Source organism: Microcaecilia unicolor, chromosome 7, assembly GCF_901765095.1.
Source record: "Microcaecilia unicolor chromosome 7, aMicUni1.1, whole genome shotgun sequence".
NCBI classification, from domain to species: domain Eukaryota; kingdom Metazoa; phylum Chordata; class Amphibia; order Gymnophiona; family Siphonopidae; genus Microcaecilia; species Microcaecilia unicolor.
In genome coordinates, this window is record NC_044037.1 from 119,719,792 (window position 1) to 119,743,899 (window position 24,108).

General features: G+C 43.4%; 1 protein-coding gene across 1 annotated transcript in view; it reads left to right on the forward strand.

Moving 5' to 3' along the window:
• Positions 1-24,108, forward strand: part of LOC115473918 (septin-4-like) — a 134,340-nt gene that overhangs the window by 78,881 nt on the left and 31,351 nt on the right. The window contains exons 8-9 of the mRNA XM_030209123.1: positions 6,416-6,517; positions 11,410-11,509. Of these exons, the coding sequence (XP_030064983.1) occupies positions 6,416-6,517; positions 11,410-11,509 (202 nt within the window). The remainder of the gene's footprint in view (positions 1-6,415; positions 6,518-11,409; positions 11,510-24,108) is intronic.

Genomic DNA, 24,108 nt, shown 5'->3' on the forward strand with positions numbered 1-24,108 from the left:
CCCAAAACATACAGCCAAGGCAACAAAGGAGTGGCTCAGGAAGAAGCACATTAGGGTCATGGAGTGGCCTAGCCAGTCACCAGACCTTAATCCCATTGAAAACTTATGGAGGGAGCTGAAGCTGCGAGTTGCCAAGCGACAGCCCAGAACTCTTAATGATTTAGAGATGATCTGCAAAGAGGAGTGGACCAAAATTCCTCCTGACATGTGTGCAAACCTCATCATCAACTACAGAAGACGTCTGACCGCTGTGCTTGCCAACAAGGGTTTTGCCACCAAGTATTAGGTCTTGTTTGCCAGAGGGATTAAATACTTATTTCCCTCTGCAGAATGCAAATAAATTCATATACTTTCCACAATGTGATTTTCCGGATTTAATTTGTGATGTGCTATCTCTCACTGTTACCAATAACCTACCCTTCAATTATGGGCTGCTCATGTCTTTGTCAGTGGGCAAACTTACAAAATCAGCAAGGGATCAAATACTTATTTCCCCCACTGTAGGTGTGAGTAGTGTTTCTTGGGATGCTCCTAAATAATGCCTTATAGTACATTTGATGGATTTTTAATATACAGTCTGGCCAACAGCTGTCCTACAGCAACATAAACCACATACATATTCGGAACCTATGTTGCAAACCTTAACACCACCAATTTTGAACACTCAAATATCAATAACTGCGCCTTTCAGGGCCGGTCTTAGCAAGTGCGGGTCCCTATGCAGACCAATTTGATAGGGCCCCATCCTAGCCCTGCCCCCATCCTAACTCCGCCCCCACCCAACTCCACCCCCACCCTAGCTCCAGGGCAGGCCACCCCTCCCTCTGAGCTCTCGGGCCGCTCCCTCTGAGCTCCAAGGCCCCCAGCTCCATGGCTTCCCCCCCTAGGGCTCCCAGCTCCAAGGACTCCCTCCCTCCCTCCCTCCCTCCCTCCCTTCCGGTCATTTTTTAACACCCCCCTCCAAAATCCAGTACTAGGTATGCCGAGAATACAAAACACTCAGGACCTATAGAGCAATTCTACCATACCATAAGCAGTCATTTCTACGAATCACACAAAGAAAAGGAAAACATCTTAAAACACTACAGTGAGCACTAGAACATCAATTCACCTATTGTAAAATGAAACCAGACAGAATAGTACATATCGTCGATCCTGCACAGTCAATGCCAACTGAAAGCCATGTCTTTTTCACAAACACAGATACACCCTAATCCACTATAGAATAAGTAGTAATATTTAAACTTTCTATTTAGACAAAAATTAAACTGAACCCCCAAGATGCCAGACTCTGCATACAATGCAACACCACAGAAACAGAAAATGTCCCCTAGTACTGTGCAATATACCTGTATAAAGACAGCAGATGTAAATTTGAAAAAAAAACTAACAAATACCAATCACAACTTTACAAATTAACAAATAGAAATAAAACAAATATAGAACATAAAATAATGCCATTTTATTGGACTAATAGATTTAGCTTTCAGAGGCCAAAGCATCCTTCCTCAGGTCAATATAGTATAGTACTGTTACAGTATCCTATCCTGACCTGAGGAAGGGGGTTTTGTTCTCCGAAAGTTAGCCAAAATGTATTAAAATTAGTCCAATAAAAAGATTACCTTGTTTACATGTTCTATTATAAACATTTATTAACACAGCTACAATACTACTTTATCCTAGAGCAAAAAAATAAAAATATATATTTTATTTACAGTTTGTTGTCTCTGGTTTCTGCTTTCCTCATCTTCTTTTCACTGTCTTCCTTCCATCCAGCATCTGTCTTCGGTCTCTCTCTGCCATCCACTGTCTGCCCTCTCTGCTGTCCCCTCCATCCAATCTCTGCCCTCTCTCCCTGCTCCTTCCATCCACATCTGCCCTCTATCTCTGCCCCTTCCATGATCCATCCACCATCTGCCCATGTCTGCCCTCTCTCTCTCCCCCATCTATTCACTGCCCTTTCTATCCCTTCCATCCACTGTCTGCCCTTTCTCTCTGCCCCTTCAATCCACAATTTGCCCTCCCTCTCCCATCCATCCAAGGTTTGCTCTCCCTCTCGCTCCCCCATCCAGGATCTGCCCCTCTCTCCGCCCCTTTTTTCAGCCCCCAGTTCCAGCCCCACTATCCCACCAGTCCCCCATTTCAGCCCCAGCCCTTTTCTCCCACCAGTCCCGAGCTTCAGCCCCCAGCCACTTCTCCCTGTCCCCTTTTCAGCCCCCAGTTTCAGCCCCTGCCCCTTTTCAGCCTCCAGTCCCAGTACTAGCCCCCTTATCCCACCTACCCTCCTTTTCATCCCCCAGTTCCAGCCCCCTTCATCCACATGTCTTGTATTAGGGACCCCCTTTTCAGAACCATTCTCCCACCTGACCCACGCATGCCCCATTTTCCCACCAGCCCCAGGATGGTCCCCATTTTCCCATATGGCCCCTTCTCAGACCCCAGTGCCAGTCCCCTTCTCCCATCCAAGAACCCCCTCCCCAGTCCCCTTCTCCCATCCAAGAACCCCAGTCCCCTCCCCACCCATCCCCTTCAACCATCCAAAAACCCCTCCCCACCCGTCCCCTTCTCCCATCCGAGAACTCCCTCCCCAGTCCCCTTCTCCCATCCATGAACCCCAGTCCCCTCCCCTTCAACCATCCAAGAACCCCCTCCCCACCCCCTTCTCCCATCCGTGAACCCCCTCCCCACCTCAGCTTTAGAAATGTTAAGTAGTAGTAGTAGTCTCCTTCCCATTTGAGAACCCCCTCCCCACCCTTCCCCCACCTGAGAACCCCCACCCGACACACCCTTCTCCCATCTGAGTCCCTCCCCGACCCACCTACCAGCTCCGTTCTCCTGCCGCCCACCACCCTCACTGCCTTTAAAAAAAGAATTTGGAAGCGCCAGAGGGACAGGCAGCGCCTCGCGTCTGCCCTGCTACTAAAAATCTCTTCGACATCGTTGGGCCTTCTCACATTGAGTCCCGCCCGCCCTCGCGGTAATTGGAAGTTACCTCAGAGGAGGGCGGGACTCAATGTGAGAAGGCCCAACGACGACGAAGAGATTTTTAGTAGCAGGGCAGACGCGAGGCGCTGCCTGTCACTCCGGCGCTTCCAAATTCTTTTTTTAAAGGTAGGACAGGGTGGGAGTAGCGGGAGCGGGGCACCCCCCCCACACCCGCTGACATCCGGGGCGGACCGCCCCCACCATGCCGCCGTCGTGCGCCATCCGAGGGAGGGAGGGAGGGAGGACTGGAGCTCGGGCGGTCGGGGCGACCTCAGGCGCGCCGCGCGGGGCCCCCATGAGTGCGAGGCCCTATGCGGCCACCTCGGTCGCCTCACCTTAAGACCGGCCCTGGCTCCTTTAAAAAGACAGCAGTGAATATACATAATAGCAATACATGTCCCACTGAAAAGCCAGACAAGTCAGAGTCAGACTAATATAGATCCCCACATACACCACATGCCAGCAGTATCGCTTACCTCAATCATAGGCAGAACATAGACCAACCATCATTAATTGCAGAATAAAGGGCCAAAAATTTGAAATTGTCCTGTAGCCTGGCATCAGCCCTACCCTTCCCTACCCCCCATCACTCCATCTCTGTAGCCCATCATTGGCCCTAACCCCCCCCCCCCTCCCCCCATCCATCCCTGTAGCCCAGCATCAGCCCTAGAATGCATTGCCTGAAAGGCTTCGCTTAACACAAGACTATCTCTACTTCAGGAAGCAGGTGAAAGCTTGGCTCTTTAACCAAACCTTTAATGGATGAAGTAACTAACTTTTTAGGCTCACTCACTCACACACACACACAAGGATTGACTCGGGCTGCACATACTGCAGCGGGACATGTTTATCCACTCCTACCCTAGCTGAGATAATATTTAACCAACTCTCTGACCTCATGTGCAACTTTCTTCAAATCAGTCACCCTTACTTTCTAATTCTTCCTACTTTCTTACCCATCTATATGTTACAACTTTGCCTTACCCTTCATTACCAATTATAATGTTCTATTACGTATTGTGTTGTCATTGCAAGTAGTATACCATGCCATACTTTGTATTGTTAGTTGAATGTTTTTACTGCTGTAATTGCCTATTGCTCATGTTTGATCTATTCTTACTGTACACCGCCTTGTGTGAATTCCTTCAAAAAGGCGGTAAATAAATCCTAATAAATAAATAATAAAAATCCTTCCTACCCCCCCCCCAATCAGGAATCTGCTCTACACTTTCCTACCCCCCCCCCCACTCCTCCCAGTAGCCTAGCGTCAGCCCTGCCCTGCCCCCTAGTCTGGCATCTCCCCTGCCCTTTCCAATCTCTCCCTCATCCTGATGCATACCAGCATTAAATATAAAACCTTTTTTTAAAACACGTCCTGAGTACTACAGAACCCACCCCCATACAGAAACCCACCAGCATTAAATGCTGGTGGATTTCTGGGTGGGGGTGAGCTCTGCAATGCCCAGGTTAAAAAAATATTTTTTTTAAACCTGGGCAGTGCAGAGTCCACCCCCACCCAGCGGCCCACCAGCAATACACATACTAAAAAAAAATTTGCTGTTACCTGGTTTTGAGCTTCATATAGAAGTCTACTGCCCCAGTGATTGTGCACATGGGAGTCTGTGTTCTAGGAGCACACTTCCCGGTGTGCTGTGTCTGCCTGGTATGGGGGAGACCCGAGCCATGGCAGACCAGTGTCAACGAGCTGGGGGGGGGGGGGGAAGGAAGACTGTGTGCACATAGCCCGAGACAGGCAGTTTGTGTGCGTGGGCCAAGGGGGAGACTGGCGCTGTGTGCATGGGCTGGGGGGACCAGGTGCAGTGTGCGCGGGCCGCAGAGGGGACACAGGCACTGTGTGCGTGGGCCGCAGAGAGGGAGACAGGCACTGTGTGTGCGGGCTGCAGAGAGGGAGACAGGTGCTGTGTGCACTAGCCAGGGAGATCAGGTGCTGTGTGCATGGGCCAAGAGTCTGGGGACAGGCTCCAGCTAGCAGCATGCAGCAGCAGATACAGCTGCATATCAGAGCATGTTCTGGTGCCTGATTTCCTGAATGCTGCAGCAACAATATAAAAGGCAGGTAGGAAGGCTTCTCTTTGCTTGCTGCCACAGCGCTGGAGGCTTCCACGTGGCTGCATGCTGCTGTGCAGCCTAACTGGCTCTTAAGAAGACAGATATCCAACTGGTGGATCAGAGAGACAGGTACCGATTGGCAGGTCAGAGAGACAAGACAGGTGCCGATTGATGGGTCAAAGAGACTGAGTGGGCCTGAGCTGAGATTGAGTGGGCCTGGGCCCACCCAGGCCCTCCCTTAGCTATGCCCCTGTCTTCAGGAAGCAGGTGAAAGCGTGGCTCTTTTCCCAAGCCTTTAATACATAGGGTGACTGACTATACACTCATTCTACACTTGGACTAGCTTGCTACACACACTGTAACTTAGATCATAGTAACATAGTAGATGACGGCAGAAAAAGACCTGCACGGTCCATCCAGTCTGCCCAACAAGATAAACTCATATGTGCTACTTTTTGTGTATACCTTACCTTGATTTGTACCTGTCTTTTTCAGGGCACAGACCATATAAGTCTGCCCAGCACTATCCCCGCCTCCCAACCACCAGCCCCGCCTCCCACCACCGGTTCTGGCACAGACCGTATAAGTCTGCCCAGCACTATCCCCACCTCCCAACCACCAGTCCCGCCTTCCACCATGGCTCTGGCACAGACCGTATAAGTCTGCCCAGCACCATCCCCACCTCCCAACCACCAGTCCCGCCTCCCACCACCGGCTCTGGCACAGACTGCATAAGTCTGCCCAGCACCATCCCTGCCTCCCGCCACCAGCTCTGCCACCCAATCTCAGCTAAGCTCCTTAGGATCCATTCCTTCTGAACAGGATCAGTTCCTTATCTCTTGCTTAACTAAGAACTTGCCTTGAGTTTAGCTAACCATCAAACTATCCCAGCTGACTCTGTACCACGCATCTTGTTCCCATCATATATCTGCCTTTGGTCTCTCAGCTATATGGTAAGCCATATTGTACAAAATCTTTAGCATCATATCTATGTTAGTCGAATGTTCTAATGCATGCTTATTATGTGTATCATTAATATTATGCTAACATTGTATTAGTATTCTGGTATTTGAATTCCAGTGCTGTTAAATGTATATATTTTTGATGCTGTTTGACTGTAGTTCTATTATTAGGTTTCAATTTACTGTTTTCAAGTTTACCTCATTTGTTGTATTTATGTTTATTCTTGGTTATTTTGCTATTGTTATGCTGTTAAGAAAAGTGTAAGTTTTGTGTTAAACTATACCTGCTGTACACTGCCTTAGGTGAATCTCTTCATAAAGGTGGTGAATAAATCTCAATAAATAAATAAAATATATTCATTATAACCCCTTATCTTTTCTTCCACTCTTCCTCCCAGATCCGTAAGGAAATTGAGGAACACCAAATCAATATTTACCAGTTCCCTGACTGTGACTCTGATGAGGATGAAGAATTCAAACAGCAAGACTTAGCACTCAAAGTAAGAGACAGTTGATGTGATGAAGTCATAGTGACTCTTCCCTGCTTCATGATAGTTTTTAATTCAGATTCAGAAAAATTGTTGACATTAATAGGTTATCCATATGTTGTTCCAAAGAGAGAATAATTATAAAAGCTATTTCCACTGGTTAAGTTTATTAACCACAGATATGAGCTTTATTTACATTTTTTTAAACCTGCCCTATATATACAGCTGCCAGTTTCAGAGATAAATTTTGTGGGAAAAGTTTGAAAATCTTGTGATAATTATATGTGGCATATAAATAACCTTGCTTGGTGTCTGGATATTTTGCTCTTGAGGGAGTTTTAGGAGTAAAAAAAGTCAGATATTGATTTGGGGAGTAGAGAAAGAGGACATCTCAAGGATGGGAAGAGTAAGAGGAGGGGAATCGGGCACAGAGATAGGAGACAGAAGGAATGTTTAGATAGTGAGAGGAGAAGGATTAGGGATAAGGAGGTGAGAAGAGAGAGAGAGAGAGAGAGTATTGAGGAGGAGAAGGCTCTTGGTCCCTTCCTGTACCAAAACACATAACTTTTGACTGTATAGACACTTACACTGCCAAATTTGGCATTATGTATGATGAAGGAAAATGCTGACTGAACAAATCCTTTTGAACACTGCTGATTTTCTTCCTGTTTTTGTAAAAATCCAGAATTGTTTTAGTTGCTTTGGGTTTCATGGTCCTTATTGTGTCTTTTATTAGTTTTTTTTGCGCTTCTGCTATGCATGTTGGAATTTTGTTAAGGCTGGATATAAAATACTGCTGAGGGAGTAGCTTCTACACTGTGGCAGCCATGGCAGGAAGTCATTCTTTACTGTAATGAACCAGTTCCATATTTAACATTAAAATAAAGAGAGAGTGTGAGATTTGGAAGGAAGGGTTACCATCATTTAGATTTTTTAAAAAGCATTAACCAGTCAAAATTAGCCAGGGAATCCTAGCCACATTATAAGGGATTTTTACTGAATAGCTCTATAATAGCACAACATTAGCATAACAAAATTACTAAACTGCTGTATCCAAGTACAGCAGGTTAGTAAATCCTATTGAACTTTTCTCTGTTTTCCAGCTACAGAAATAAATGATATAATCACTTAGGGGTCCTTTTGCTAAGGCACAGGAGAAGTGACTATGGGCAGAGAGTAGGCTAGTGCAGGCACGTTGCTGCACACTGTCCGATTACCATGGTGTTAATGCAAAAGCCCTTAGTGCCAACAAAATGGGTGTTAGTAAGGGCTTCCACAGTATTGGCCACATGCTAATAGAAAAATTAGCACATGGCCATTAAAGAAATATATGACAATGCAGCCATTTTATTGCTGTGACTGCAAAGTGCGGAAAACCCACAAGCTGACAACACCGCTGGCCACTTTTTATCACAGTCTTGTAAAAGGGCCCCTTAGTCAATAGATCAACTCCTTGCAATACCTTCCAGCATTAAACTAGAGTTAGACACCACTATTTTGAAACATGGTTCTGCCAGGGCATGACTTATTGGGAATTGTTCTTGCCCCCGGCTCTATGGCTTTGATAGTTGAGGAAGGGGGCCGAAGAAGGAGCCTGGCTTAGTTATGAAGGGTACAGATAGGCCTACAGGAGGTGGGGCTATCAGGGATGTCTTTGACTTTTACATTTTGTTCTGAACTGCTGCTGGCAGTGTCACTGTTTGGACCACTAGCCTGCCCCAGTATGGCTATTCTTATGTTGGAACAGCAAAGAGGCGCCGAGTGTCTAGCAGCGACAGAAGGAAAAAAACAGAAAGCAGATACTGGAGGTCCAAACAATTTCTTTATTCATACAGACCCGGCATGGCCACGTTTTGCCAATTAAGGCTGCATCAGGGGTAGTAATATAAAACAGCTAATAAAGAAATAAAGGATATATCACAAAATAATAAAACAATTATGGGATATATAAAAAAATATATAAGAAGCACATCAATAAAATCTTTAATTAATAAGTTCTTAAACATCACATATAAATCAGAACAAAAAAAGACTAAAAGGGTAAGCTCATTGAGCAAATAATAAAAGTCAAAGCAATCATACCTAACCAGTGACAAAGAAAGACTTAGCCCAGATGCGCAACTGATCATCCAAGATGACCTAGAGGAATAATGTAAAAGTGTACTAGTAAAAGTGAAAGGCATCTAGCTTAGACACAAGGAAATTGTTTTCAGTCTTATCTGTGTCAGAGCCAAAAAGGTAAAAAAAACTTTTAAAAGAAGTAATGAGACATTCACACAGTATAAGAGCACTGCTGGAATGAAGGCTGAAAATAAGACTAAAATCATTAAACACTCAAGGGTGTGAAAGAAACCCACTCTATAAAAGACCAATATATAACACAACTAGACTGGCAATTCAAGAAATGTTTTAAAATATATGTTTTTTTTGAGAATCATACAGGAGAAGTAAGAATTTGAAAGATTTGTTTAGTGTCGGATTTTAACAAACATAATACATATGAGAAAACGACTCCCCTTGGTCATTACCCTTGTGGTAAATGCTCAGTCTGTCCAGTCAATCCCAAAACTACATCCATTATTCACCCTATCAATAAGAAACCATATATTTCAAAATATTTCTCGAATTCCCAGTCTAGTTGTGTTATATATGCTTGCATTTGTCCCTGCAATCTTACGTATATAGGCAAAACCAAAAGAACGCTCAAAAAAAGAATAATAGAACACAGAAGTGCCATCAAGAGAAGTGTTATAGAGAAACCCCTGGTGGAACATTCCCTAGCACACAGACACAAATTCAAAGAATACAAGTTCTTTGTTATCTGTAAAATCCAACCTTCAAGACAAGGTGGGAATGTAGACAAAATCCTTGTGAAAACAGAACAAAAGTTTATTTTTGATTTTACCACTGTGCAACCTAATGGTTTGAACAAGGACTTGGATCTTGTAACTTGTATATGATGATTTTGTTCTCACAGGCATTTATTTTGATTCTGTGACCTGTTCTTATCTATATATTTTACTCTATGTATTTTTATGCTTTTACTCTTTGAATGTTCATGGTATTTAATGACACCTTTTTACATATAAGTTGTTTTATATAAGCTGGTACCCTTGTTTTATGTATTTTGTAATGGATTGGTTGTTTTTATGTGTATTTATTGATCATCCATATCACACATGCGTCATTTTCACACATGCCTTCAATTATATGAAAATTCCACAATACGTTAGGTAGAGTCAGATGCTTTTAGAATAAGTTTTTTTAGGTTTTAGTAATGTTTTTTTTTACTTCACATGGCTTTGGATTTTATCTGTATGTATGTTTTCAAGCATCCTAGCCACAGGGACGCCCGATGACGTCACTGGAACGCTTCTAAGATGGCCTCTGGAACGCTTATTTTTTCAGCATTTTTTTAACCGTTTTTAAGTGGTGATTTTTACTAAAAATTATATTTTTATGGAGGGCATCACTTAAGGAATCAGATTCTGTACTTAGTTTGTATTTTTATTTTTTAACCCAAAACAACGCTTTTATTTCATCGATTTTTATTTTTTGCACATTTTCTTATGCTTTTATTCTGATTCTTTTAAAGATTTCACAGAGATGATATTTTATTTTTAAGTATTTTCAAACTTTTAAGTTTTAAATCTGAGAATAAGATATCTCAGCATTATAATAGTGGGCTAATCCAAGATGGCGGTCCCCATACAGAGGATTAAAGCTGCTGCTCCACTTATTTCAGCAGTGGTTCCTTCACAGAAGTCTCACATATTTTTACTATTAGAACCTTTTTGCATATAATTGGTCTTTTATAGAGTGGGTTTCTTTCACACCCTTGGGTGTTTAATGATTTTAGTCTTATCTTCAGCCTTCATTCCAGCAATGCTCTTATACTGTGTGAATATCTCATTACTTCTTTTAAAAATTGTTACCTTTTTGGCTCTGACACAGATAAGATTGAAAACAATTTCCTTGTTCCTAAGCTAGATGCCTTCCACTTTTACTAGTATGCTTTTACATTATTCCTCTAGGTCACCTTGAATGATCAGTAGCGCTATCCGGGCTAAGCCTTTCTATTGTCTCTGGTTAGGTATGATTGCTTTGACTTTCATTATTGCTCAATGAGCTTACTCTTTTAGTCTTTTTTGTTCTGATTTATATGTGATGTTTAAGAACTTATTAATTAAAGATTTTATTGATGTGCTTCTTATATATTTTTTTATATATCCCATAATTGTTTTATTATTTGGTGATATATCCTTTATTTCTTTATTAGCTGTTTTATGTTACTACCCCGATGCAGCCTTAATTGGCAAAATGTGGCCATGTTGGGTCTGTATAAATAAATAAACTGTTTGGACCTCCGGTGTCTGCTTTCTGTTTTTTCCTTCTGGCTAATCTTATGGACATCAAGCCCCTGAGGACCCTTTGACACAAGGTGGGGGGAGAAGGACCACTGGCCCACCAGAAAGTTTAACACTTCTATCAATAGAGGACACTGGAGGGTTTTCTTAATTAAGCCAGCATCTTTAAAAATTTCCTGTATTAGGGAGCTGATGTTCCCTGAGAAAATTTAACTATATCTCTGGATTGCACTTTAATGAGCTGATTCGTGTGCATTTGCATGCAACACAGCTCATAACATTACTATGTGTTGGGCCTGGTTTATTTTTATTTAAATGCCATATTAATGCATTTTAACATGCATTAATTGCCCAATAATGAGTGTTAACATGGTTTAGTAAGTAGGGTATAAATCTAGCCAGTCAAGTTCAGCAGAATATTTAACTAAAGATAAATGTCAGAAATTAGGTGGTTATCTCACATGTTCAGTGGACCTTTGAATATTGATCACCAGGTATTTTTGAATATTGACCCCCATGTGTTTTCTTCATTTCTAGCAAAGTATCCCTTTTGCAGTCATTGGCAGTAACACCATCATCAAGGAGACCAAAGAAAAGGCTGTTCGAGGGAGACATTACCCCTGGGGGATCGCAGAAGGTGAGATTAGAGAGGCAGAGAATATATAAAGTAGAATCTCAAGAGACTGTACACAACATGACTGGAGGGTACAGCACAGGCCAAACCCCCTGCAACATCTTGTAGAGGACAAAAGGCTGGTAGCACTATTCCTAGATGTGAACTAGGAAATTATAACATGGATACCTCAGAATTATCATATGTTATAAAATACCCTACACTTCAAAAACATAAGAATAGGCATTGCAATATACAGGGGCACAAAGCTGGAAAGACTGCAATTTTTAGAGGGGGCAGACAGACAAATGTTACTCATGTAAAATGAAAACCATATAAATTGACTATTCTGGACAGATGAGGGCCTGAAAGAGGATTCCTTTAAGACTTCAAAAGCTATAAGGAATGGGGGGATTGTTATATATTTGGTAGGTAGCTAATGTGTACCCAGAATATAGATAACCCCTGTACATAAACAATATTTATTTGGTTAGGACCAAACCCTCCAGAAGACCATAAGTAGCTTTATTCTCCCTCCAAACTCTTACTCACTCAAGCCAGTCAACTCCAAAGGCTGTTGTTCTGAACCAACTGTTTACTTAAATTAAGTCTCTTCAGGAAACAAATACAATGTGACAGAGGCACAATTGGTAACAATTGGCAATGATTATTTACAAAGCTTCTGAGCCTTTATTTCCCATCCAAATTCAAGAGAAAGTCTAGATTGCTCTCTCATTTAAGCCTACTACTTTAGGTATCAGGAGATATTGTTAGATTGATCGTAAGCCCTTGTGCCTAGGCAGAAGCCTAGCAAGAAACTTGGCCGAGGCCTAGGGTAGACCAAACGGATGCTATGCAGTAACAAGGGATGCAAAGTCCAACACACTCGGGAATCAGCAAGCACCACCAGAAAAGGGAAATAGACCACTCATTTGGGCCACAAGGCCGATCAGGAACCCACTTGTACAGAGTCCAAGCGTACGGGCTGCAAGGCCGAACTGGAACCCAATCATACACTAGGGAAAGGAAAAGAACCACGAGAGGTCCCAGAAGGGACTGGAGCTCAGGTGGTGCACACAGCACCGGGCACTGACACAAAGAGGAAGACGTCAGACCAAACTGGCAGATACAGAGAACAACCAGAGGGAGAGAATACAGACGAGGCCTACACGGAACCCAGGTAGCAGTGGGTAGTACCCACAGGGGTAAAAGGGAAAGGCAGGGTCAGAGCAGGACACTACTAGACTCGTAGAACCTAAAGGAGCGAAGCTCCACAGAAATGGCCACCAAGGAAAAGACAAAGAGAAGAGAAGGCAGCTTCTAACTAAATAAACCAGGAAAGGGAACCAGGCTCCCCCGAGCCAAATAACAAACACAGAACACCAAGAGTAAGCAGACCACAGGAAAGGACTGCCTTCAAATACAAAGACAGGGAAAAAGCAGGGCACACAAGAGAACAGAAAGGCTTAAGCAGACTACAGAGATAGGCTGCTTAGAGAGGCGGGGCTCATAAGAGTCAAATACCAAACACTACACACAAATGAGCTAAGCAGATACCGAGAAAGGCTGCTTGAAGAGGCAGGGCTCACAAGAGTACAGAAAGGGTTAAAGCAGACTACAGAGAAAGGCTGCTTACAGAGGCAGGAGCTTACCATGGACAAGTCAACACCACAACCAGGAAGAGAGAGGCAAGCAGAGGAGCGACAACTGACCCAGCTGCACTGCAGTGAAGTAATCAAGGAAAAAGTTAGATACAACCAGCACACACAGAAACTACAGACAAGGGGAAGGGCAAGCAAACTACAGAGAATGCACTCTGTGCCACAAGCACAGGCTAAGCAGAACAACGAGAGCTGACAGCTGCAAGAGATAATGCTAGAGTGTACACTGTAGGGAGAGGTAAGTTTAAATAAGGTCTGATGTCTGACGTCTGCTGCCTCAGATGTCAGCTCAATCCCTGACAGGCCAATCAGAAGCGAGTCCCAGTCATTCCCCTGCCTGTCTCAGTAGAATCATAACAAATGTTCACTTACAGTTCAGGTCAGGATCAACTGAGTTGCACTGGATCCTCAGAAGGCCTTTTGACTTTGATAGTAGAGAGGTGTGGTAACCATGTTAGTCCACTCTTAAGGTTATCAATAGATATCAAACAAAATAAAACATGGAAAAGAAAATAAGATGATACCTTTTTTTATTGCCCAAAAGGGAGGGTCCAAGAAAGCACGAAGGCAGACGATCTGCAAACTCCAAGATGGAAAGCAAAAAGAAGCAGATTGTGTAGAAATGAAATGTAATTTATTTAAACAATACAGCAATATTTATATGAATGCAAACAGCCCGACACAGGCCGTGTTTCGCCCAACTGGGCTGCTTCAGGGGCTATACAAAAAGTCCTTTGCTGCCAAATATAAGGCAAATTGAAGAAGTCATGTATAAAGGATTGGTTTGGAAAAAAACAGCTGAGTCAGAGATTTCAAAACATGATCCGCTGATATAGAGCCAGTACTTCGGTCACGTATCTCTGTTTGCATCTCTGCACAACAGGAGATAGATTGGCCTTGAAGGGGGAGACAAACCAATTGTGTTTGAAATTTTTCCAGGTTATTTGGACCCCTGCACACTAAAGTAAATTCTGACTTTATTTTAAAGTCCAAACTTCTCAACTTTCAGGCTAGAGGTGAGATACCTGATTCTTCTCTTAAATTTAATGCTTATTGCTTAATTAATTAATTAGCCCTGTGAAACCTTTTCTTTCTTTCTATCTTGTCCTGCCAAGCTCTGATTGATAGGAAGAGAGAGGAGAGGCTGTTAAAACAGCATTGAATTCATTTGAGACTCAAAAGTAACATTTTACACAGCTGTAATTATTGGGAATATTTAGATTAAAAAGTTATAATTCTTAGACAATTTTAAAGGTTAATTCAATTGGAAATTCTTTGGTCCTGGTCCCACCCAGCTAGAGAATTCCCTTGATAAAACAGCAGTTAGCTGACACTTGGGGACTTATAATCCCACCCACCCTAGGGTTTTCCACTCATTTATAGCAAACCAAACCTCATTAACTTTACTCCTCAATCATACACAGGCAGTCTTGCAGCCTGTTAACTCCAACATAGTACACCTGTTCATACCCATTTCAACCAATCAGGATGACTTTTATTCTCTGCAATAATTGTGGTGCTTTAGTTTCAAGGCAAATCATCTGGAGACTGAAAGCTTGTCCTATCTGTCTTCAGCTATCTACTTTAAAACAAGAGCTCTGTAAAGTAATGCAAGAATTAGATGCAATTAAAGCAACTTATAGGACTGTGCAGAATCATAACTTCTCACCACTGCCTCAAAGAATAAAACCACATAAGAACAGATGGTTCACAGTAGGCTCAGGCAGACTTCGTCATGTGACACAAAAGCATCCACCAGCACAAGTGTTGCCACTACAAAATTCTTTTGCTCCACTACAGCATTGCGATGTTCCTGAAAATAAAACTGAGGCAGAACAAAAACCAAGGAAGGTGGAACAAAAAGATAAGAAGGTACCCAAAGAGAAAAGACACCCCCAAATCACTAAAACCAAAACACATACTAGGAAATGTAGATGGAAAGCGATGACCACAAATGCTCATAGTCTAAGCAATAAAATTCATGACCTTCAAGCCCTGATGTTGGAGGCAGACTTGGACATAGTTGCAGTCACAGAGACATGGCTCAATGGTTTCCATGAATGGGATGTAAACATACCAGGCTATAATCTTTTTAGGAAGGACAGAGAGGGGCGTAAAGGTGGAGAAGTAGCTCTGTATGTGAGAAATGATATCGCAGCGACTGAAATGACAGGAAACTGGGGAAAGGAAGAAGCGATATGGATCACCTTAAAAAGAGAGGATGGAACCTCTGTCCACGTGGGCGTTGTCTACAGACCCCCGACACAATTGGAGGAACTAGATAAAGATCTGATCGCTGATATTCATAAGTTGGCGAAGAAAAGAGAGGTGCTGTTGTTGGGAGATTTTAATCTGCCAGATGTAGATTGGAAGGTTCCATCTGCCAAATCTGAAAGAAGTAGACAGATTGTGGATGCTTTCCAAAGTGCTCTGCTCAGACAAATGGTGACGGAACCCTCGAGGGAGGGAGCAACGTTGGATCTGGTGCTCACAAATGGGAATAGTGTGTCAAATGTCAGAGTGGGTGCACACCTGAAAAGCAGTGACCATCAAACGGTTTGGTTTGATATGACGGCTGAAGTGCAGGGCGGACACTCTAAACTCAAAGTCCTGGATTTCAAGCGTGCTGACTTTAGTAAAATGGGCGAATACCTGAGAAAGGAGCTGATGGGCTGGGAGGACGTACGAGAAGTGGAAGGACAGTGGTCCAGGCTGAAAGAAGTAAATAGGGCCATAGACCTTTATGTAAGGAGAGTAACTAAAAGCAAAAGAAAAAGGAAACCGATATGGTTCTCCAAGCAAGTGGCTGAGAAAATAAAGGCTAAAGAGTTGGCGTTCCAGAAATATAGAAAATCTCAAGAACAGGAACACGGGGAGGAATACCGGATGAAACTGAAAGAATCCAAGAGAGAGGTATGTCTGGCGAAGGCGCAAGCGGAAGAACAAATGGCTAGAAATGTAAGAAGGGGAGACAAAAACTTCTTCAGGTATATTAGTGAAAGGAGAAAGACTAAAAACGGAATTGTGAGACTAAAAGATACAACAAAACGCAATGTAGAAAATGATGAAGAAAAAGCCAATTTGCTAAATAGATACTTTTGCTCTGTTTTCACAGAAGAAAATCCCGGAGAAGGACCGCTAGGGACTGGCAAAAGTACACCTGAGAATGGAGCGGATAGAGCACCGTTCACGGAAGAGAGTGTTTATCAACAACTTGGATAGCTAAAGGTGGACAAAGCCATGGGACCGGACGGGATCCACCCCAGGATATTGAGGGAGCTCAGAGAGGTTCTGGCGGGTCCTCTTAAAGATTTGTTTAATAAATCCTTGGAGACGGGAGAGGTTCCGAGGGACTGGAGAACGGCGGAGGTGGTCCCTCTTCACAAAAGTGGTGATAGGGAAGAGGCTGGAAACTACAGGCCGGTAAGCCTCACTTCGGTTATTGGTAAAGTAATGGAAGCGATGCTGAAGGAAAGCATAGTGAATTTCCTGGAAGCAAATAAGTTGCAAGATCCGAGACAACATGGTTTCACCAAAGGGAAATCGTGCCAAACGAATCTCATTGAATTCTTTGACTGGGTGACGGGAGAATTAAATCAAGGACGTGCTATGGACATAATCTATTTAGATTTCAGCAAAGCTTTCGACACGGTTCCCCACAGGAGGCTCTTGAATAAACTAGATGGGCTGAAGATAGGACCCGAAGTGGTGAACTGGATTAGGAACTGGTTGACGAGCAGACGCCAGAGGGTGGTGGTGAATGGAGTTTGCTCGGAGGAGGGAAAGGTGAGTAGTGGAGTGCCTCAGGGATCGGTGCTGGGGCCGATTCTGTTCAATATATTTGTGAGTGACATTGCCGAAGGGTTACGAGGTAAAGTTTGCCTTTTTGCGGATAACACCAAGATTTGCAACAGAGTGGACACCCCGGAGGGAGTGGAAAACATGAAAAAAGATCTGAAGAAGCTAGAAGAATGGTCTAACGTTTGGCAATTAAAATTCAATGCAAAGAAATGCAATGTGATGCACTTAGGGAATAGAAATCCAAGGGAGACGTATGTGTTAGGCGGGGAGAGTCTGATTGGCACGGACGGGGAGAGGGATCTTGGGGTGATAGTATCCGAGGACCTGAAGGCGACGAAACAGTGTGACAAGGCGGTGGCCGTAGCTAGAAGATTGCTAGGCTGTATAGGGAGAGGTGTGACCAGCAGAAGAAGGGAAGTTTTAATGCCCCTGTATAAGACGTTGGTGAGGCCCCACCTGGAGTACTGTGTTCAGTTTTGGAGGCCGTACCTTGCGAAGGATGTCAAAAAAATGGAAGCGGTGCAAAGAAAAGCTACGAGGATGGTATGGGATTTGCGTTCCAAAACGTATGAAGAGAGACTTGCTGACCTGAACATGTATACCCTGGAGGAAAGGAGGAACAGGGGTGATATGATACAGACATTCAAATATTTGAAAGGTATTAATCCGCAAACAAATCTTTTCCGGAGATGGGAAGGCGGTAGAACGAGAGGACATGAAATGAGATTGAAGGGGGGCAGACTCAGAAAAGATGTCAGGAAGTATTTTTTCACGGAGAGGGTGGTGGATGCTTGGAATGCCCTCCCGCGGGAGGTGGTGGCGATGAAAACAGTAACGGAATTCAAACATGCATGGGATGTGCATAAAGGAATCCTGTGCAGAAGGAATGGATCCTCAGAAGCTTAGCTACAATTGGGTGGCAGAGCAGGTGGGGGGAAGAGGGGCTGGTGGTTGGGAGGCGAGGATAGGGGAGGGCAGACTTTTATACGGTCTGTGCCAGAGCCGGTGATGGAAGGCGGGACAGGTGGTTGGGAGGCAGGAAAAACTGCTGGGCAGACTTATACGGTCTGTGCCCTGAGAAAGACAGGTACAAATCAAGGTAAGGTATACACATGAGTTCATCTTGGGCAGACTGGATGGACCGTGCAGGTCTTTTTCTGCCGTCATCTACTATGTTACTATGTTACTATATAAATATTGCTGTATTGTTTAAATAAATTACATTTCATTTCTACACGATCTGCTTCTTTTTGCTTTCCACCTTTTTTTATTGGACATAACTTAATACATTTCTTGATTAGCTTTCGAAGGTTGCCCTTCTTCATCAGATCGGAAATAAGCAAATGTGGTAGCAGATAGTATATATAAGTGAGACATCCAAGCATTACTTTGACAGTCTGACAGGGTGGGAGGGTGGGGGTATGCATGGGGATATCAAAGCATTTCATTGATATTCTAACAGGATGGGTGTGGGTAGGTGAGAGAAGGGTGATAAACTTTGATAGTAAAACTTCCTTTAGCTCAGCAAATGTTCCTGGATCACCAGTGGATGGAAGTGTCTATTGAGCTCATTTTCAAAACAGAAAAACATCTAAAAAGTGGCATAAAGCAGCATTTGGATGTCATTCTCACAAAAACGTCCAAATCAGTATTTTCAAAGCCTACTTTTAGACATTTTCCTTTGAAGTCCATCAGAAGTGTGTCCAAATCTCAAGGGGGCATTTCAGGTGCATCTTCAGGGTGGGATTTGGATGTTCCTGAGACTTAGACATTTTTCAGCCATTATGGAAGAAAACAAAAACGTCCAGGACTAAAACTAAGATGTTTTGAGCTAGACCTGTTTTTATATCAAATAAGGCACAAAAAGGTGCCCTAAATAACCAGATGACCACTGGAGGAAATCAGGGATGACCTCCCCTTATTCCCCCAATGGTCACTAACCTCCTTCCACTCCCCAAAATTGTGATGAAACACATTTGCCAGCCTCAGATGTTATACTCAGGTCCATTAGAACAACATGCAGGTCCCTGGACTAGTCTAGTGGTGGGTGCAGTGCACTGCAGACAGGTGGACCCAGGCTTCTACCTCCCCCTACCAGTTACACTTGTGGAGGAAACTGTGAGCCCTCCAAAACTCACTAGAAACCCACTGTACCCACATATAGGTGCCCCCTTCACCCGTAAGGGCTATGGTAGTGGTGTGCATTTGGGGGTAGTGGCTTATGGGTGGGATTTGGGGGGGCTCAGCAGACAAGGTAAGGGAGCAATGGTCAGATGTGTACCTGGGAGCATTTTATGAAGTCCACTGCAGTGCCCCCTAGGGTGCCCTATTGCTTTCCTGGGATGTCAGGGGGACCAATGTATTAAAAATGCTGGCTCCTCCTATATCCCAATGGCTTGATTTTGTGCGTTTTGCACTTGGACGTTTTTTTTTCCAAAATGGACCAAAAAAATAAAATGACCTTCTTTGCTATTCAGATTTTGGATGTTTTTTGCAAAACGTCCAAAGTCGGACTTAGATGTTATATCGAAAATGCCCCTCTGTGTCATCTTTCTGGAAAACAGACTTATAGCCTAGTTCCAATTTTCTCTTCAGAATCTCAGAAGGGATGAAGAGGGCTCTCTATACCTCAGGCACTTAACAGGACAGATGTTTAAGTGTCTTCTTTCACCTTTGTGCTCCTGAATCACTCCCTAACCTTATTATACCAGATAGCATAGTACAGTATACAATCTGTAGAACTTCTGGGATCTCTATGGCTAAGGCTTAGAGTTGAAGGACTCTTCCCTAATACATATAGTCAGAGGCCAGGAAGGCAGTAAGCCAAAGACAGTTATTCACATGCACACGAGGAGTTTCCTACTGAAGATATATAATAACACCCTTTTATCACCTCCACTGTGTTGTTGGTTTCATTGGTTGTGGAGTTTGTTTCTTCTGTGTTCTGCTGGAATCACTGATGTCAGACAAGACAAAATTACATTGATTATAATAGAGGTACTGCAAATCTTTTCAGGCACCCATACTGCAAGATTTCAACTACATATAAAGATAGTTAGACCTACCATAGATACTCATCTATAAGTTGATCTCATGTATGTCAAGGGCAGTTTTAGAACTAAAAATGGCCCAAAATGCTGTGAGTACAACAAAAAAAAGTGGGAGAGCGACCAAGGAAGCCAAAGACAGGAAGATGTACATTAATAAGAATGTTTATTTGAAGTATGAAGACTCGACACAACGTCATATTTCGGCCGTTACGCCTGCATCAGGAGTCTCTTACACAGGATGTTTCTGAAAAATGATGAAGAGAAATCTTCAAAAGTAGCACAATAGTGTGTGCAGAAGTCTGTTTAGACCAATGCGTCCACGCTAGCAACAGTCTTTTTCAAGACTATTGTGCTACTTTTGAATATTTGTCTTCATCATTTTTCAGAAACACTCCTGATGCAGGCCTAGCGGTCGAAACACGACATTGTGTTGAGTCTTCATACTTCAAATAAACCTTCTTATTAATGTACATCTTCCTGTCTTTGGCTTCTTTGATCGCTCTCCCACTTTTTTTTGTTGTACTGTTGTATCTACCATGGGGCGTTTTGAGTTCTCCGTCTTCTGGCGGATTTCTTCTTACAAAAATGCTGTGACCCATGTATAAGTTGAAGCTGGGTCCCACATTACTCCCTCTCTCTCCCTTCCCTCCAGGTCCAACATTGCCCCCTCTCTCTTCCTCCTCTCCAGCATCTCCCCTGCCTTTCCCAACACCCCACCTTTCCCATAGCCCACATTTTCACAGATTTCAACAGGGTCAGAACTGACTTAAAGCCAGAATGAAACAGCTAAATCATCAGATTTTAATATGTAGAATTATATATTTATCCCTCACTGATAAGTCTCTCACTCTACACACTGACAAGTTCACTAAAGGAAGATGTATTCAAGGATAATGTTTTATTCAGGAATCAGTATTTCTCAACACCCACACATATTTCAATTAAAAAAAAGAGCAAAATTTCAGAATTTCACTCACCAACTCTTTCAACATCGTCTCAGCTAAACTTTCTATTTGAATCTACTGCTTGAGCCATCAGCCAGTCAGATGGTCTTTAGCTGTAGATGTTTCCTGGTCACCTTGATAATTATGCATACTTCCCTGCAGGTATGCCCTCCTCTCAGTTTACTTTCAACCACCTAGAACATTTATAGATTTTAAACAGTTACTACGATTTATTTTTATCACTCCCCAATCTTACTTGCTCACCTCCGTCCAAATGTCTTCTCTTTAATTTGAACAATGTGCAAGCTCCTCCTGAATTAAGAGATCTTCCCACACCAGGGACATATATAACACTGGTTGTATACTCTCAAACAGCTTCAGCACAGCCAAAGTCTATTCACCATACTTGCACAAAGTTAGTAAATAGCAAGAGTGTTATATATGAAGTGGAGGAGTGGCCTAGTGTGGAGCATTGGTCTTGTAAACCAGAGGTGGCCGGTTCAATTCCCACTGCTGCTCCTTGTGATCTTGGGCAAGTCACTTAACCCTCCATTGCCTCAGGTACAAACTCAGATTGTGAGCCCTCTTGGGACAGAGAAATATCCAATGTACCTGAATGTAACTCAACTTGAGCTACTACTGAAAAAGGTGTGAGCAAAATCTAAATAAATAAAATAAACAAACATGTAAGGTCTATGGCCAAGAAATGTACTTCTACACTCCTGTCTCTCTCACAGCACACAGGCTAGTAAAGGATCACTTACTAGGGAGCTTAATATGTTAAATGAATTAGTAATTAGGCATAGTAAATCCAAAACAGCAAAAACAGAATGGAAATTGTTGTAGCTTTAAAATAAAAAACTCTCTTTCAATGGGCTCTCCAGTAATGAACAATTATATACAAAAGAAAGATTATGAAAACCAAATTAAAAATAGACTGTAAAAGCAGGTTGCATAGTTTCAAAAAGAATCAAATATTTTTATCCGACATATAGCTCTTGGTCTCCTCTGTGCAGCGTCATTCAGCTCAAACTCCAATATGACTCGCACTTCTTCCCTAAGCTGGTCAGTTGTAAAACTTCTTACACTTCCTTTTGGTGCCTTTCTCTTCCTCTTCCTCTATGCTACTCTGTAGCCTTTATTTCCTTTATTATTTGGTGTATTTTTTTAGAGCAAAGATTAAGCCATATACCTCTCTCTCTCTCTCTGGGCAGCAACAGGTCTTCTGTGCTTTTATTCCTTTGGTGATCACTCTAGCTCTCCTTTGTGATTCCTTGGGTGCTATACATCCCTTGTTGAACAGGTTAATGAATGAGACCCATCTTTGCTACTTAAGGTGTTGGTACTATTCACAGCTCCACTAGTTCCAGCTTTCAGGTCCTTTCCAGTACTGTCTTGTGATGGCAGCTTCATTTTTTTTAGCTCTCTTTGACACAGGACTTCTATTAAGTTTCCCCAATGACCAGACTCTTCTTCCTTAAGGCATTCCATGCTTCAGGGGACAGCTAATCAGTTCAGTCAGTGTGAGAACACACTTCTTTCCTCCTTTATGTACCAGAGGACAGCTGTGAACCAAGATGGAAACCCCTGTGATTACTGCTCTCCTTCACTGCTCTTCTTCAGCAGCTAGGGCAAAGAGCTAAGACTCAGATGGGCCCTTGAGTAGGGTTACCCATCTGTTGCTGTTCTACATGCACCTCACTTAACTCAGAGTTTTATACTTCACCCCAAAAGCTCAAGCTTAAATGATATTGGGTCGAATTCTCAGAATAGACCTCCTCCTATTAACATTTTATTGGTAGCCTTCTGGAGTATAGCCTGCTACATATGTGTGTACTGCAGCAGTTGGATAACAGCAGCAAGGATGAAGACAGGCATAAAGGAAACAGAATCACATTTTTGTGACTCACAGGCATTTCCATGGAGTCCCCAAACCCAGGTAGTGCTGGGAATGATTGGGAAGGAGGGGGCGCAATGCTGTCAATAGAGAAAAATGAATTGATGTGGCTATTGCATGCTCACTCCTTATGTCAGGTCAGGAAGGGATAAGGTTCTTAGTGACATAAAATTAGAGTCTTGTCCAGATAATAGACAGAGAAGGAGACAGTTGCCACAGCTGGCGGAGGATTTCTTTATCAGCTGGAGTCTAGGGACACCAATAATGGCTTTCTACCTGTGGACTAGTGCTGCAGACAAGTACCAAGACTCAAGCTTACAACAAGGGAGATTACTTCTCTACCACCCCATATCCCTTCTGCCAGGTCATGCAGTGGAGCAGCATCAGGGTCCCTTCCTTTCTTATCTCACTTTCTGTTTTCTCAAGTGTCTCTCTCTGGTGTATTTTCAAATTCACAGGACCACTACAAGGGTATTAGGCATTCTAGGTAAATCTTCAGTTTTTCACTCCCCTTCCCAATTAACTTTCAAGTCTCTAGCCCTCTCCCTCCAAGAATTTGATAATTAAACTCAGCAATCATGATTACCCCAACATTATGCTTTGTTGGAATGTACTATACCACCTTTCATTAATGAAGTCAAAGCAGTTCACAATACTCAAACAATGTTACAGGTCTAGGAGGGTGAGCCCTTGGATCACCGCTGGGTTCCCAACCCGAAGGCCAGGAGGCCCCAACAGATGGCAGGTGAGTTGCTCAACGCAGGGAAGAGACCAATGGGTGGTCCTGAAAAGAGTTCTTGGGGGCAGGCACAACAGAACCAGGACCTGAGGCAGCTCTGGAAAGAGGCAGACCCAGGACCTGAGGGGTGGAACACTGGGCTAGTGGGAGATAGGAACAATAGGTGGGCTTGGGGCAAGAACACCAGGCAGGCTGAAGGCAGGAACCACAGACAAGCAGGAGATATGAACGCTGGACAGGCAGGAGTCAGAAGTGCTGGGTAGGTGGCCCATTGTGAAGATGGAGAAGAGGAGCTCAGGGATCCCTTAAGAGTCCCATGCCTCATGACATCTCCTAACACCCGAACCCAATGCCTGCCTCAGTGTCTTCAAAAATTCCATCTTCGGTGTGTGTGGGCACCCAGGGAGAAGGTACATCAGAGGAGTAGAATGCTGGGCTGAACAGTGGGTGTTCTGGCAAGACCAAAGGACTGCTGGAGGCCTGGACCAGCTGCACGGCCCAACCGCCAAGCGCTGAGTAGGTTGGGGTGTG